Here is a 16004-nt window from a genome sequence, read left to right as displayed (position 1 = left end):
TCTTTTGGGAGAAGAGAGACCTACTGCAAACCTGTACCCCTCACACCGATGGCTTTCCCCTGGTCAGGTGTAGAGGGCTACAGAAGCACATACTCTTGCAGCCCACAGCTATTTCACTGCCGAGACGTGGGGGTCTTCCACCATAGCAGGGGCTCAGTCTGGAACTGCATTCCCCTTTCCAACACCTCCTCCTCCCCAAGGCTCCTTTGACACGTTCCATGTTGGGAGAAGGAATCAGACATCCAGCACATGTAAGGTGAGCCTGTCCTTCCCCTGGACTGCACGTGCCACCCCGTAGGCATCCTGGCCTCACACGAGAGCCAGCAGCCGGGCTGAGCTCGGCAGCGTCCGTGCTGTCAGCTCAGAGCAGCCCACTCCCCAAGGTCCCTTCAACAGCAATCATTCCATCTCAAAAATCCCAGGGAGGCTGAAGGCAATTACTTCACCTTACACCAATCTCCACCAGCTTTGCCCCTCACCCCCCTTAGACATCCACACTAGTGCTAGTGCCTCCCAAACTGGACTAGTGAAAACAAGCAGCAGTTTTAGTGCATTTTGTCCCCCAGGAGCACAGAAAGAGGCGAGTTACCATTCCTGAAGTCAACCCCAAGAACATTTATTTCCGACAGAAGCCGTTACACAGAGATTTCCCATCAATAAAAGCCCCAAGGCCTCGGCAGCGGGCCGAGGCAGCGCTCATCTGCGGGAGCGCTTGTGCTCTATGAGCAGCACCACCAGCCTGTTCCGAAGCAGCTTGATCTCCTTGGCATAGCACTTGCAAAACAAGTCCTTGAGCCTTCTGCGCCAGGCTGCCAGGGAAGGCAGGCTGTGGCAGCTGGGGATGTTGAGCATGCTCTCAAACAACTCTTTCCACAGGTCAGCGTTGGCAAGCCTGCGGAGGAACAAGAGGAGGAAGAGCTTTTTACACCAAGGGGGTTGTTAAGACGCTGGCCAAGGCTGCCCAGGGAGGTGGTGGAGTCCCCAAGCCCTGGAGATGTTTGAAAGATGCAGAGAGGAGGTGCTGAGGGACATGGGTTAGTGGTGGCAGCATGGGGTGAGTGGTTGGACTCCAGCTTAAAGGTCTTTTCCAACCAAAACTATTCTGAGTCTATGAAAAACACATCACATAAAGAGAGCTGAATCCAAGCTGTTCAGATACCATTTCCCACTGTCACCCCTTCCCCTCCCCAGTCAAAAGCTGACTGCACACAGGGCTGGAACACAAGGCGGCTGCTGTATGAACCAGAGGGATTTGTCCTCCTTAGCTGTTGCCTCCTCCTTGCAGGCAGCCAGGAGGCCGTGCAGTTCACCACGGGCACTGCTGAAACACTTCCTGGCCTTCAGGCAGGGGGTTTTATGAAGCAGTTCCCATGCACTGAACCCACAGCTCAAGAAATGAGTGCAAGCAACCCTGAAAGCTGTCACAGAAACTAACTTCAAAGAAACCTTGTACCAATGATGCATCTTTCTAGACAAGGGAAGGTTTTGAAAGGGGTTTTTGACACCAACCTTCTGAAGGCTCCCTCGGGCTTCCAGATACCATTTTCATTCTTCACTTGCATGTAGGAACCAAAGAGCATGCAGTACACGGTTGCTGCAAAGCCAAAGTAGTCTGTCTGAACAAAGCATAAGCAGGTTTCATGTTAAAAATGTATCAAGACAGCTAAAAATCAGCTGGGAAGCACTCTGTGGAGCCCACGGGGCAAGCTCTGTAAGAAGAGGGTGCAAGATTGTGCTTTTCAAACGCCAGGCTGGAGCTGCAACTGTGGAGCAGGAGTCTGCCACCTCTACACTCCCTTGATTCAGGGCAGAGGCAAGCAGTAAGCTCCAAATGTTCAAGTCTGTGTGACCTCATACCTGGTAGTTCCATGGTTTCCGTGTGAGCATCTCGATGCACTGAAATCCAGATGTTTCACACCTTGCAGTAAATGCTGTTCCTTCAGGGAAGAGCTTCATGTCTATGCTCTGGCCCAAGTCAATGAGTGTCAAGCCATGGGAGAGACCATCTATGTCACACGTGTCATTGTCCAGAAACCTTCAGTCATGAGGACATGAAGCAATCAGGTGAGTGCTGAGGCTATGCTATGGTAGCATCACATGTTGCCATCTCAGATGGCAAAGGGAAGTACTTGCCTTTCTCCAAGGATGAAATTATCAGGCTTGATGTCCCCATGGATGATTTTGCAGCTGTGGAGCTCTTCCAACATATAAAGAATCTTTACAGCAAAGTAGATGACAAGTGCTTGAGGCATCACCTTCTCAGGGAGCTTCTTGTAGATGTTTATGGCATTCTGCAGAGGAAAACACGGGGCAGAACCATCAGAGCTCAGTCTGCATCACAGCCCCTTGTTGATAAACACTGAACACATTCACAATCAAGTCCCATAAGCAGAGAGAAGACATCTGAGTGCTGTAAACAGCACCCCAAGAGCAATGCAGATGTCCCAGAGCACAAGCTGGTCACACTCACCAGCAACGTCCCGTAGTTGTGGAGCTCACCAACCAAAATGCTTCCGTTCTGAAAGAAGTGGGCAGAGTAGAAGTGGATGTAGAGATGGTGTGTGCTTGGATTGAGCCTTTCTGCCAGCTGGGTGGCTATATAGAACTCCCAAGGGTTAGCAGGCTTCTGCACCTGAAACCAGAAAGTTGGGTCAGCAGGAAAAATCTGTCAGCAGCAAAAGGCAAAGTTGTTCTCAGGCCGAGTTTCGGTGCTGCTGGTTTGGAATGGCAGGATCAAGTGTTTCTTCCTCTTGACCAGGAATCAAGGTCAGGTCCACACAACCACCAGTCCTCTGGAAATCACACACAACTCCCTTTTGGTTTGGACACCCCCTTGGGTTATTTAAAATGCCAGTGTTCCTGCTGGCCACAGCCACTCTGGGTGACAGAGGAGGCTTTTGAAGTCAAAACCAGGAAAGCCCTTCTGATTCCCTCCCCTGCTGTGCTGCGTGCCTGCTGCTCACAGAAGCCCTTCAGGCACCTTTGCACACTGGGAGCTCTCACTTAGGGTGTCACACTAAAAGGACTTTTGCTGCAAGATTAAATGTTGCAGAGAAGATGCACAAGAGGACTCCAAGGTAGATGTGAGAGGCTAAGGGGGGGGTGTCAGCTCCACCACACAAGCACGCTGCAGGCAGCCTGCAGTAAGTGCACACATGCCCTCTCAGGCAGCGCTGGGAGGCATGACCTGGTACAACCCTCTGGGGCTGAGCTGACCTCATGCCACACAGCCTGTCCCTTTGGCAGCAGTTCTGATGGAAACACATGCTGTCTATCCTCTCTTGCTCCTTCCTGCACTGCAGCAGCCTGGCAAGGCAGGGCAGAGCAGGAGGAGCTGCTCAATCTACAAGTGGCCACTGATTAATAACACTGCCCCAGAGAACACTCAGCAGGGCCCAGCCAAGGGTAGCTGTCATTTCTAGACAACTCATGGACTCTCCAGCAGAGCTACTCCAAACAACACTACTTACCTTGAATATGACTTTCTGGTTGTTTCTAGGGTTACTTGCACCCAGAATTGAAGCTTGATAGACTTGGGCAAAAGCTCCCTGTCCAACCAAGCAGTCCACGTGGAATGAGCTGGAACCTTGGAGAGAGTAACAACATCAAGTCCTGCCTGCAGGCTTCATGGCTTCATCCCCACTCAGAAAAAGGCAAACAGCCTATGTCATTTATCCCTTTGACCCTGGTGCTAGTCTTTCTCTACAAGTCTCTTCCTGCTAGCAGAGCAGAGAGCCTGCAGTGAGCCCTCGAGAGCCAGAGTGCTGTGAAGTGACACACACTAAAACTCAGTGTTTCTATTTCAGCTTGACTCCCTGGAAGCAATCAGATTCCAAAGTGTATTCTCCTTAAAAAGTAAACACTAATGTTTAAGTCAGACAAGTGTGTTGCAATGGCTGTTGCACAGATCTTGTTGACACAGGATGGCTGCTGTTCTACACTAAGTCTGAGCTGTGCCACACGTGACTAGGAAAGGAAAACCAGGACAATTCCCTGCTGAGAGTGCCTAATGAAGATGCTCATGCTACAAAAGACCACCCAGGTCATTTAAAATCTGAGGTTCAGATAACATGGAAGCTCTCTGGACATACACAGGAGCAAGCTGAATGAGAAAAACACCTCAGAGGTTCCCACAAAATCCTGATGAAATGCTTTCAAGGGACATGTTTGAAGCAGCTCTTACCCAGTGGGAGTTCAGCCTTTGGTTTGATGAATGGCAGGGCACATTTCCACTCAAAGTAGTTGGCATAAGTGTGGAGGGGTTTAGGAAGCTCTGATAAGAATTTGCAAATCAATTCCTTATCCCAAGGGTTCTCAACAAGGGCTTCATGGAAAGAAGGAAAACATTTAAGGTCTAAGAAAAGTGACATTTCAACACAACACTTGAATGAGTATTTCAAGAAGAGAGAGCTGAGTAGGCCTCAATTTTGACATTCCAGCTTTTACTGCTGTGCCTTCCCTGCTAAAGCTGCCCACAAAGACTGACCTGCCTGAGGTATCTGAGCTTCTGCTCACAAATAACCCTTAGGTACTTCTCTACTCAGAACATCTTTGGTGCCACACAACACAGGGGCTACTCTGAGCAAAGGCTGTGGGACCTGGGGCTGTTCAGCCTGGAGAAGAGAAGGCTGAGGGGGGATCTTATGAATGCTGATCAGTCCCTAAAGGGTGGGCAGGCCAGTGTTTGCTGTGTGGTGGCCAGTGGCAGGACAAGGGATAAGGGGCACAGGCTGGCACACAGGCAGTGCCTCTGGCACAGGAGGAGCAAGTCCTTTGGTGCTGAGGTGAGGGAGCCCTGGCCCAGGCTGCCCAGGGAGGGTGTGGAGGCTCCTGCTCAGGTTTCCAACCCCAGCTGGACACATTCCTGTGCCCCCTGAGCCAGGGGAAGCTGCTGGAGCAGGGGCTGGGGCTGCAGCAGCTCTGCAGGGCCCTTCCAGCCCCACCATATGGGGATTCTGTGCTACCCAGGCCTGTCCCTCCTCACATCCCTTATCCATGCACAGCCATCTCCTCACAGAGCCATGAGACAGCTTTGTTGGAGCAAAGCACTGCTGTGAGTTTGGAACACCCTTCCCAGCTCAGACTTGGAGGAAGGAAAGTGTAGGCAATGCTGTGTACCTGCAGCTCTGACAGTCTGGGCTGCCCTGTCCTGCCCAGCTCCACACAGCTCTCCAGGGGAAGTTCTGTCCACCCCAACAGAGGAGGAACGTTCAGCTCTGCTGGTGGCAGTCTGCTCATGCAATCTTTGAGAAGCAGCTGCAGTGATTCCTTGAATGCCATTTCCTTGTTTCAAGGCATTCCCTCGAAGCTCTCCTTGTTCAGGGGCAGGGCTACATGTTTGAAACAAAGGGTTATTAACTGACAGCACTGCACCAGTATTTCTGCATCCAGGAAGCACAAATGTGCCAAATGTCCCTGCTTGTAACTTTGGCTGGAATTCAGGTGAAGTCCAGATGAAATAAAATGGACATTTCTTAAGAACATAAGATCTGGCCATTTCATGCCATCTGCAGTGTAATAACTTGCAAGTTCATCAGCCAACAAGCTCAGCCCACACTGAAATGAAAGCATCAGCTTTACACACACTGCCATGAAAACTTCCTGGAAGGTTGACTTTTAAAGGTGGCATCCACCCTAAGTAACTCACAGGAGCACTTTCAGGGGTATTATCACCATAGCCAGGTTCATTTACCTCCAGCAAATCACCAAGATGTGTGCTAAGCAAGCAGAGTCAGTCTGACACAGATAGCTCAGCCCTGGGTTACTTGGCAAGGAGAGCAGCAGAGCAGAGCTGCCTGCTCCAGCACAGATTTGATCTGCCCAGCCCTCTCAAACACCCTTCACCACCTCAGCAAGCCATGACATACCTTAGCTTCTTAGCTTTTGTCTGCTTGTGCAGTTCTTCAGGGAACTCCAGATCCATTTGCTGCACGTCATGCTCACAGGCTGAACAGAGGGAGCAGCAACAAAGAGCAAGGGTTTATTTTCCCCAAAGGAAGGCACATTTGGAGTAGTCTCACCAAGACAAGAAGGTTAAGTCACACTACAGCTGTGTGGTGCCAAGCCATCACAAGAGCTACAACTGAACAAGGCTATTTTGAAACACATGAGTAAAGACAGCAGCTTGATTTCTTCAGGGTGTGTATGTCAAAACAAAAGTGCCCCCAGAGAAGGTGGTGTTGGGACTTCAAGTTTTTGGCTGGTTACAAGCCCTTGGAACAGTTCAGAGCAGCAGTTCCACAGCACAGTCACAGCCTCAACTACCTTCTCTTATTCCTCCAGTTAGAAATGTTTGGAAAGCTGCTGTGCTGGGCCAGCCCAAGCTCCCAGCAGCTGGGTACTGCCCAGGAGGGGTGGCAGCAGCAGCCATAGCTGCCTGGCATTTGGCAAGGGCTGCCAGGTATCCAGGGCACCTGTATGTGGTACACAACAGGAAGCTTTCAACCCAAAGTGCTCAGGACCTTACCTTTGTCCTGCAGAGGCCGCCGTGGATGTGCTGACAGGTAGCTGAATGGTGTTGATACAAGCTGGGCAGCTCCTGCAAAGTCTTTTGTGTTGTTTGGGCTGGGAGCTAAAGTTTTGTTACTGCTTGCAATGTTCCACACCGTATAGTCATCCCTCAGGAACTCAGATGTCCCTGTTTCTTCCTAGATAGGAAAGAAAAAGGCAGACAGATGTTAACCTAAGCCATGAAACCTCTCCTGCCAGAGGTGCCCTGGGAGCCACCAGCAGCCTCTGCAGCCAGCTTTGCCAATGTTCAGCCTGCCCTTGCCAACTTAGTGGTAGAAAAAGAAAGGAATGGCAATATAACCCAGCTGACAGCTTGACATGGTTTTGTATCACACCTCACTGTTGGCAAGAGTCATCACCACACACAGGTGAGCTAGCATTGCCACAGGAGTCTGACACAGCCCATTGCTCAGTGATTATTATACACCACAGCAATGTGCTAAACACAAACCAGCCACAGGAGCATGACAAAGCCTGGTAGGGATTACTGATACCCAGGCAGACTGAAGTTTTATGCATCTCCTTGGCTATGAACACTGTGAGGAGGCTCTTAGGATGCTGTTTCTTGTCCCCTTGTCCTTCCTCCCTCAAAACACGTCAAATCCACACATCCACTAGGGTGGGATTTGGTTTAGGGGTAGAGGACTCCACTATTAAGTCATCCCATTGGCAGGAAATAGGAAAGGGTACTTCAGCCAGGCATCATTCATAAGGATCCACAAGTACAACCACTTCCCACACCCCCTATAACCACATAACCCATTTTTCAAGGCTGATTCTTGCAGCATCAGACCAGACACTCACTTCCATAGCCACTGGACAGTCTGCCAAGGGACGTTCTCCAATGGTTCTGGGCTCTTCTGGCTTGTTTCTGAGCTGTGGGATCCTAACAAAACAGGTGGTTTAGAAGAGCTTTTCCCCCCAGCCCTTCCCAGGCAGAGTGATCTTAGCAAAGACTTGGTGCCTTTGGTTACATTTTAAATGCTTTTGTAAAAAGAATCCCCTTTGCAGATCCTTAGAGAAGTTGCAGCAGCTCAAAGAAACAGGCTTCCCACAGTTACTGGGAAGATGAAGCCTCTCACAAGCACCTTGTCCAAACAGGGATGTTGTGCAATTCCACAGGGAAGCAACTCCAGCTTTGCCATGCCACTTCACACAGCTGCCAGTGACTGTATTCGAGCCACCCCTGATGCTGCCAGGGCAGCCACAGCAGAGTTCTGTGGGAGAGCCTCAACCCTCGATGTAATTCTTAACCAAACCAGCTCAGCTGTTACTCTTTTGCCTCCTTACCCCTTGTTCTCCTTGTCACTGTCATCTTCAAAGATAGAAAATGCAGGCACGACAGGGGGAACAAGTGGAGTTTTCAGACTCCCATCAGGATCTGCAAAGCAAAGTGTAACAAATGTTAGAAAGTCTTTGTTGGCTGAAAAGAAACAGTCACCTTTTCACCCCAACCAGACAACTGCTGGCCAAGGCTAGCAGCCAGCTAGACCAGGGGCATCCTCAGGTCTCCACTCAAGCCACCTTTTCTATAAGCTCTTGGACGTGGGGAAGAGTTTTCCAGCTCAAAGCAAGACTGGCCAGTACAGGTGCCTTCTTGGCTGCATCTGACTCCATGTGGGAGATCTGTGTTCAGTGTTGTGAGCCACTGCTACTGCATGGCTTTCAGGCAATTTTAACCATTACACTAAGCTCTTGATTCAGATCCTAACACCCAGCCTGCAAAAGGTTTTAGGAGGAAAGCTTTACTCATATGAAACACTCATATGATGCCCTGCTCTATGACAGGCTTTAAACACCAGAGAATTCAACAGACACATTAACAGGCTTTGCTAACAGCCAAGTGCCTCTGCCCTCCTCACAATGCACCTCACCATTCAGAGACTCTCAGTAAATTGTGTTGTCAGGGAAGAGGTTGCTGCTTCTCCCCCACTCAAACAACTACTTCTCTCAAAAGTTATGAGGACTGGTGAGAGGGGAACAGGAAAGAAAGGAGGGAAATGTCATGGAGAAATCAATACCACACACCAGTTTTTCTGCAAAAGACTTCAAATTGCTCCTCACTTTCGTCCAGGGCAGACGGTTCAGGCAAGATGGGTGTTTGGAACATATCCATGAGAAATCCTGAAAGAAAACCCCCACAAGAACATCACCCTCAGCAAAAGGAGCATTCAGAGGTTCTTCCTTTGGGTATGGTCAAATCAAATGCCAATCAGTTATCATCATTTATCAAATGCCAATAACCAGCCAGTGACCCACATGGCATTTAAACACCCCAGGCAACTGCACAAGCACAGCAAGCTCTGACTCAGCCAACAGGTATTTGCTGTGCCATGGCCTTTTTTTTCTTCTCCATGGTAAGACTTCAAGTTCTCCTACAGGAGAAAACACTCCTTTACCTTCTTGGACATATGGATGATGATTACCTTTAATTATTACTTTTACAGACATACACTCAGCTGCAGCACTTGCTACAGCAGTTCACCACCTTCCTATCTAGAGAGGTGAATGTGACTGAAGAGTACAAAAGGGATAAGTTTTCCCTTAACAAAACAGTAGTTTCCCTTGCAGGATTTGGAAAAAGCAACATTTAGAACAGACAACACCTGTCAAATAATCAAAGACCTTTTGCACAGGTGTTTGTTTCAGCTTTGGGGGAAGCTCACCATCAGCCAGAGCTGACTTACTTCCCAACATTCTTCCACCACATGAGGCTGTTTCAGCTGTTCATCTCAAGAAGGGGAGTCCCTGGCAGTACAGACAAGTGCAGCTCAGAGATCACACTGCCCAGACAAGCCTGGCAGCTCTGTCTCCAGTGGCTTATCTGCAAGTCCACAGGACATGGTTGCTGGGATGGTATTAAAGCACCTCTTTCCAGTCAAAAGTTTTGGGTCATCCAGACAGAAGGGTAACAATTTATCTCTCTCTTTCACTAAGCAGTGCACACTCCATCACTAGATGGGCTCCCTGTACATTGGCTTCACTGACACAAGCAGGCAAGATGCCATCCAGCACCTCACTGCAGACACTTACCCAACGCTTCCTTGGTGTGAACTGTAGGTGAAGGCTGCACTTTGAAGGGTGTTGCCTGTGTGGCTCCCCCCAGGGAGGTGTTTGGGGTAGCTTGAGAAACATTTCCAGAAGCAAAGGAAGAATTTCCAGCCCTGGGTGCTAGAAAAGAGAGGACAGTGAGATCATTGCTGAGGCCCCCTGGGATTGTTTATGTAGGTTTCAGTGGGTAGCAAAACGTTAGCAAGAGAAGTAAACAAGATGAGTAGCAGAATGACAACCCAGAATTTTGGGAGAGGCTTTGGCTTGGTCAGAGATCTGCTTGGCAGATTCCCAAGGGAGACTGCTTTGAAGGGCAAGGGGGAGCTTGGACAGCTGGGTGGTCTCCAAGGGTCTGATCCATCCTGACACAAAGTCAAGCAGGCAGAGGGCCAGCATGGACAAACAGCGAGCTCCCAACTGAGCTCTAACAAGGAATTGTGCACCAGCTGCAAACAGGGACTGGCTCCATGGAAGGGATACAGAGACACTGCCTGGACATGCAGGGATGGAGCGAGGCAAGGTCAGAAAGCTTTGCTAGGGTTGGAATTAACAGGCACAGCCTACTGATCCTCGGTCAGTAACAGTCACAGCAACAGTCTTTATGCACACTGGATTACCTTCCTTTGCATCCACACAAGTCTGGGGCCCAGTGAGTCTCTTGTCAGGCTGCCTTCACAGGAGAGATTAAGAACATTAGCTTGAAATAAAAGCTATCATTTAAACCCAGTATCAGATGAGGACCCAGCAGTGGTGTGCTGTAAGCAGTGAGGAGGCCTTTCTCAGTCTAGGACAAAGGAAACCCCAGACAGACAGCAACTCATGATCCTGTTTTTTCCCCTCCCCCCATGAATGGCTCCTTTTAGTCCCACAGATGGAGACACCCATTAGAATATTACTAGGACTGTCTCCCAGACAGGCTCTGCTACAGTTGGCAATGGGTACAGAGCCTGAAAGGCAGCAAGAGTCCACTGAAAAGGTTAAAAGGCAAGTGTTAAATGCTCTTTAAGAACTGTGAGTTTGATCTGGGTCTAAACATCCGTTTCCACAGGCTACTTCAGGTACTTTTCCTGAAGAAGATGAGACTTGATTTGCAGTGAACTGTCAGCTGAAGGCAGATACTGCAGAGTGCCCCATGTGCTGTGCCAGGCTCTGCCTGCTCATACGTACTGTGCAGTGCTGCAGCGAGGAGCCGCCTCGGGATGTGCCCGCTCCCCAGCTGCAGCATTCTGGAATGGTGGCTGGAACAAACTGCTCTGGAGCTCCCCAAGCTCTAGCTGGGTGTTGCCTGCACCACTCTTATATGTTACTTCCCACGGAGAGGCTGATGTCCAGTGGCCCAGGGGTTTTGCTGACTGCAGTGCAAGAGCAGAGGCTGCTGAAGCGCTGGCTGGAGCCTGTTCTGGCACCAGAGCTCGGGTGCTTTGCAGATGTGCATTTTGAGGAGGTGCCATCCAGTTCTGCTGGAGAGCTGTGCTGGGTGTCACAGGTGGATGCACCTTTAGAGAGGAGAAATGTTCTTTTACACTGTATATAAGTTTTTCCTTTTTATTTCTGCATCACTAGCACAGCTTTTCATGCTTAACAGAACTTCCACGTGCAACTAAAGCTGAACTGAGGGAGAAGCAAAGCCACACTTTCAGGTTTAACCATTCAAACAGATGCCATGAAGTACTTAAAAGTTATGCCAGGTATTTATACTAGTCAGGTATTGCAGCCTGAGCCTGGAGGTTTGGTTAGCAGTCTGCTCTGGTCCCTGTCTAAAGCATGTGTGCGAGATGAGCTCACAGACACTACTCCTACAGCTCACAGTACGCACTTACCACTGTCTTATTTGGCTCAGCTGATGCTGTAGATGCTGGTTCCAGCCTGGTTTCCTCCAAGCTTTTGGTGAGCTGGGTGAGCTTTTCCAGCTTCTCCTGCAGGGCCTGCAGTTCGAGGACAGCTGACTCTTTCCTCCTTACAGAGTCTCTCTCTTCTGCTTCTAAGGATCAAACAATGATATCAAGTGAAACAATCGGTATCCAGGTGAGCTTCTCACCACAGACATTACGAGTAACCACTAGTTATGAGGGTAACTTGTACTGCCAAGAGCTGCCCACACTTTCCTCAGAAGAAACATCACTCCTTATGATAATCCAGGTTTGAAAAGACAAGCCCAAGGGAAGAGCTTAAACAGTAAATAGTGATGTCAGTCATCTGGCACGTGCCCCTGATGTTTCCAAGCTCACCCCACCCTGTCTCTGTACAGGGATGCTAACTTGGGCTATTGAGAAAGTTTTCAGGCTTCAGCAGAGAGGCTGAAAAGAAAGGAAAGCAGCCAAGTACTAGTTTCCCAAGAAGATGAGAATGTTTCTGGAAGAGGCAGATGGCCAGAGAAAAATACCCCATTCCTGCTGCCTTCTGAGGCGCTCGGACTTCTTCAAGTATCTCTTGGCTCTCAGCTCCTCAAACGACAGTTCAGAGCCTTCACACACCAGCAGGTTTTTATCATACATGGCAATCTGCTCACATTCCACAGCCACAGAGGAGGGCTTGGGAAGAACTGCAGACTTGGAGATGTAGGTGACATACTTTCTGTGAGGGAAAAGGAGAAGCAGCTCTGCTCAAGTTTATTGGATTCATCGGTACTTATTACTTTTTCCACAGCGTGGACTTTAAAAACCCCCCAACACTTACACTTCTTCTCTCCCATCAGCAGAGCAGGACTGAGCACCAGCAGAATCAGGACCCTAAAGCAGGGTAGAGGGTATATAATCAATAAAAGAAGGATTCTAAGGTTAACCATCCATTTGGATAAGAGCAGCAACCACAAAGCCCCTAATATGTAATTCTGGTTGGGAAGATGACAATTCAGGCCTCGAGCACGACAAGAACAGACTGAAAGAGAACTATGAACCTGAGGAGGTTCATCCTGAAGAATCAGACATATAACAGTTTGCTGTCAGCTCCAAGAGTTTTTGGCCACAAGGTGACAGGATTGGAAGGATTCAGTTAACTCAGGATCTCCACGAAGTATGAACAGAGACTGAAAGGGATGGAGACTGAGCTGGCAAGCTACAGAGGAGCCTGTGAGCTGTGAGCAATGTCTTCTCCCAGTCATTTCCCAGCTCAGCAGGTTGACTTCTACAAGAAGCTCCCATTCTGCTGAGGACCAGCCTGGGAATGTCTCCTCTTGCTCTGGCAGTACCTCTCCTTCATTCCTACAGAGGGTATTGAAGTAGCAATTTGATTTCACCAAAACTCAGTGCAGGCAGTTTCCCAAAAGCATGCCTGGCACAGGGCCTGTCAGCAGTGTTCCTCCTCCAAAGAGTGGATACCAGAGGGAGGAATCACTCCTTGCCTGTGCTTCTGGAAATATGCCAAGTGACTCAAGAGTGTGTCCCAGTGCTTCCCAATTGAGACACCACTACGAAGGCGTGACGCTTACAGCACAAGGACATCAGTAACAAGGTGAAATACATCAGATATAGTTCCCACCTTTTCTTTTTCTCACCCAAACTCACCACTCTAAACTCCACATTTCCCCACTGTGATTAAGTCACCCCTGAAGAGCCATTTACCTGGTTTTTGCAAGTGTTCACTGAGTCAAGACTCAAAGCACCTTTTTGAGGAGCCATTTGATTTGCAGCATGAGAGGTCTGAAGGGGTTTCATGACAGCAGCAGTACCTGGGATGGGGAACACAGGTTTGCATGAATGAGCACAAATCACTTTCTCGTGTGTTAATTGCTTTAGGTACTAGGAAGCTAATACTTCATTTGGAATATACTCCCCTTAAGGACATGAAATGTGGCCAGGAAAATAATAAACTTAGTGCCAAAACTCCCTGACTGACACAAAAGATTCACCTAACTGAGCTCCAGCTCCCAGGCAGATATCTTTAGCCTCACCTTGCAATGAAGGATTCTGAGGGTCACAGTTCTGCAGCCAGCTGAATTGCAAGAAACACCAGTTATCATCATTAAAGATCACAACTTCATTACTACCTGTTCCCCATTGCCCCCACCCACCAGGAACCTTTGATTTCTGCCTATGGTCAGCACACCATGGAATGGAACACTAAAACCCTCTGGTTAGTTCCAGGACACTTCTCACTGTGTGTGGACATATACAAACATAAAAGAGCCTGCAAGAGGCAGCAGTAAATGGAAACTGGGTTCCTGTTTTACCATCACCAGAGGGAACACACATCACCACGATAAGCACCAACACCAGAGCTTCCAGCAGCTAAGTGCTAAACTGCAACAGGCACCCACTCTCAGCTAAGTCCTGTGCAATAAGCACAGCACACTGCGTATGTGGCTCATGGTCAACACATCCTCAGGCTGGGCTAAACACCACAGCTCAGCTGAGGAGCAGGAGCCTGAGCTCACTGCAGCAGAGGCAGCCCCAGGGAACACTATCTGAAGAGCTCAAAAGGGGTGTCAGAATTACCAATACAGCTGGTGCAAGCTCTCTTGTGGCTGTGCCTGGTTGTGAAGCCCTTTCTGAAGGACAGCTGCTGCACACTGCATGTTGCCTTCATTTACAAGCTGCTGAGCCCAAGCAGCATAGAAGGGGGATGTCTTTGCACCAACTCCCTGTCCGTAGAGGTAGTCAAAATACTGGCAAGGAGAGCTGATGAACTCTGCCTGCATAAGAGAAAGATGCATAAGCACGTTCAAAAACACACAAGGAAGTTGCAGGCACAAAAGCCAATAACAGTTTCTTAGTTACCATCATAGGAAAGCATTACTTGCTAAAGATAAAACCAGTTGGTAGAACCTGTGACAAGCTAAACAGCTTCATAACAGAGCTTTAAAATAAACACAACATCCCTCAGTGAGGCTGAAAAGTTCTTAGAGCTGCTGCAGGGAGCAATACATCTGATTTCCACAGCACATCCCTGAGGGTTTCTTTTCCTCCCACAGCTCTTTGCAGTCACAGAACTACAGAATGGCATGCCAACTTTAACAGTCTTTTGGATAGCTTAATTCCCCAAAAAGCATCTACTTACCAGCTTGATACAGTACTTCACAAATCTTGGATCTTGGTGGTACCTCCTGTCACCCAAGAACACCTTCACAAGCTGCTCCAGCAGGCTGGGCAAGCGGGCTTGTTTTTCTTGAAGGGGAAGACAACCTTCTACCCACTGAGCATATCTGAAACACACTCAAGCAAGTTATAATGGATGTGTTGGAGTGAGTCCAGAGCATGGCCACAAAGATATCAGAGGGCTCCTCTCCTATGACAACAGATTGGGAGAACTGGGGTTGCTCAGCCTGGTGAAGGCTCCAGGGAGAACTTATAACAAACTTCCAGTCTCTAAAGGGGCTGACAAGAAACTCAGAAAGGAGCTTTGTACAGAATAAAGGATAGTAGCTTTAAGTTGACAGAAGGGAGAGTAGGATGAGACATCAGGAAGAAGGTTTTCCCTGTGAGGGTGGTGAGGTCCTGGCACAGGTTGCCCAGCGATGCTGGGGTTGCCCATCCCTGTAAGCGTCCAAGGGCAGGTTGGATGTGGCTGGGAGCAACCTGGGCGAGGGGAAGGTGTCCCTGAGTGTGGCTGGGAGCAACCTGGGCGAGGGGAAGGTGTCCCTGAGTGTGGCTGGGAGCAACCTGGGTGAGGGGAAGGTGTCCCTGAGTGTGGTGGGAGCACCCTGGGTGAGTGGAAGGTGTCCCTGAGTGTGGCTGGGAGCACCCTGGGTGAGTGGAAGGTGTCCCTGAGTGTGGCTGGGAGCAACCTGGGCGAGGGGAAGGTGTCCCTGCGTGTGGCTGGGAGCAACCTGGGCGAGGGGAAGGTGTCCCTGCGTGTGGCTGGGAGCCTGGAACTACACGATCTTGAAGGCAGCTTCCACCCAAGCCTCCTTTAACCCCGCTACCCGCACTCACCTGTGCCAAGGCTCCAGCGGGTCAGCCCCGCGGTAGCTCTGTATATGAGCCTCGTAGCTCCTGCAAGACAAAGCGCGGGGCAGGTTGTCCTGAGGGGAATTCGCTCCCGGGGCAGAGGCCGAGGCCTGGAGCCCTCCCTCGGGCCTGCGCAGCCCCAGGGCCGACAGCAGCGGGGGCAGGGCCGCTCCCCTTGCCGCAGGCTTTAGTCCCAGTCCCAGTGCCGGTACCAGTGCCAGTCTCCGTGCCCGTGCCCGTGCCCGTGCCCGTGCCCGTGCCCGTGCCCCGCCGCTCACCTCACGGCCGCCTCCATCCCGGCCCCGTCCGGCCCCAACCGCTGCCGCCGATTCAAACCCGCTGCGCCGCCGCCCCATTGGCCGCTGGCCTTCCCGGCCGCCTTCCCATTGGCTGCCTCCAGGCCCCGCCCCCTCCCCGCAGCCGCCACCGGGCCCCGCCCCCGCCGCCCCCCCATTGGCCACCGCCTCCGCGCGCCCCGGCCCGGCGGGAACCAGCCCCGCGCCAAGCGCGCCACGCCGCGGGCAGGTCTGAGCCGGCACCGCCGCCCGGACACACAGC

General features: G+C 50.4%; 1 protein-coding gene across 1 annotated transcript; it reads right to left on the bottom strand.

Moving 5' to 3' along the window:
- Positions 1-658: 658 nt before the first annotated feature.
- On the bottom strand, positions 659-15802 carry BUB1 (BUB1 mitotic checkpoint serine/threonine kinase). Its single transcript, XM_061989660.1, has 24 exons — positions 15432-15802; positions 14557-14701; positions 13995-14191; positions 13451-13491; positions 13122-13228; positions 12238-12290; positions 11945-12135; positions 11382-11542; positions 10729-11057; positions 10179-10231; positions 9544-9681; positions 8539-8634; positions 7801-7891; positions 7315-7396; positions 6467-6647; positions 5868-5946; positions 5119-5330; positions 4184-4324; positions 3471-3586; positions 2471-2632; positions 2134-2291; positions 1858-2035; positions 1510-1616; positions 659-892 (listed from the first exon to the last, which is right to left on the bottom strand). Exons 1-24 carry the CDS (start codon positions 15800-15802, stop codon positions 697-699), a joined length of 3585 nt encoding a protein of 1194 aa, XP_061845644.1. The 3' UTR covers positions 659-696.
- Positions 15803-16004: the final 202 nt, after the last annotated feature.

This window comes from Colius striatus, chromosome 2, assembly GCF_028858725.1.
Source record: "Colius striatus isolate bColStr4 chromosome 2, bColStr4.1.hap1, whole genome shotgun sequence".
NCBI lineage: Eukaryota > Metazoa > Chordata > Aves > Coliiformes > Coliidae > Colius > Colius striatus.
The sequence above is the reverse complement of the archived record's forward strand: the minus strand, read 5'-3'. Positions and strand labels throughout refer to the sequence as shown.

Excerpts from the sequence above, each read along its gene's own strand:
- BUB1 (XM_061989660.1), bottom strand. The coding sequence starts at position 15,802 with ATGGGGCGGCGGCGCAGCGGGTTTGAATCGGCGGCAGCGGTTGGGGCC. Across the intron at positions 13,229-13,450 it reads TCAGAATCCTTCATTGCAAG|GTACTGCTGCTGTCATGAAA; the intron begins GTGAGGCTAAAG and ends TCCCCATCCCAG. Across the intron at positions 10,232-10,728 it reads CCTCGCTGCAGCACTGCACA|GCAGCCTGACAAGAGACTCA; the intron begins GTACGTATGAGC and ends TCTCCTGTGAAG.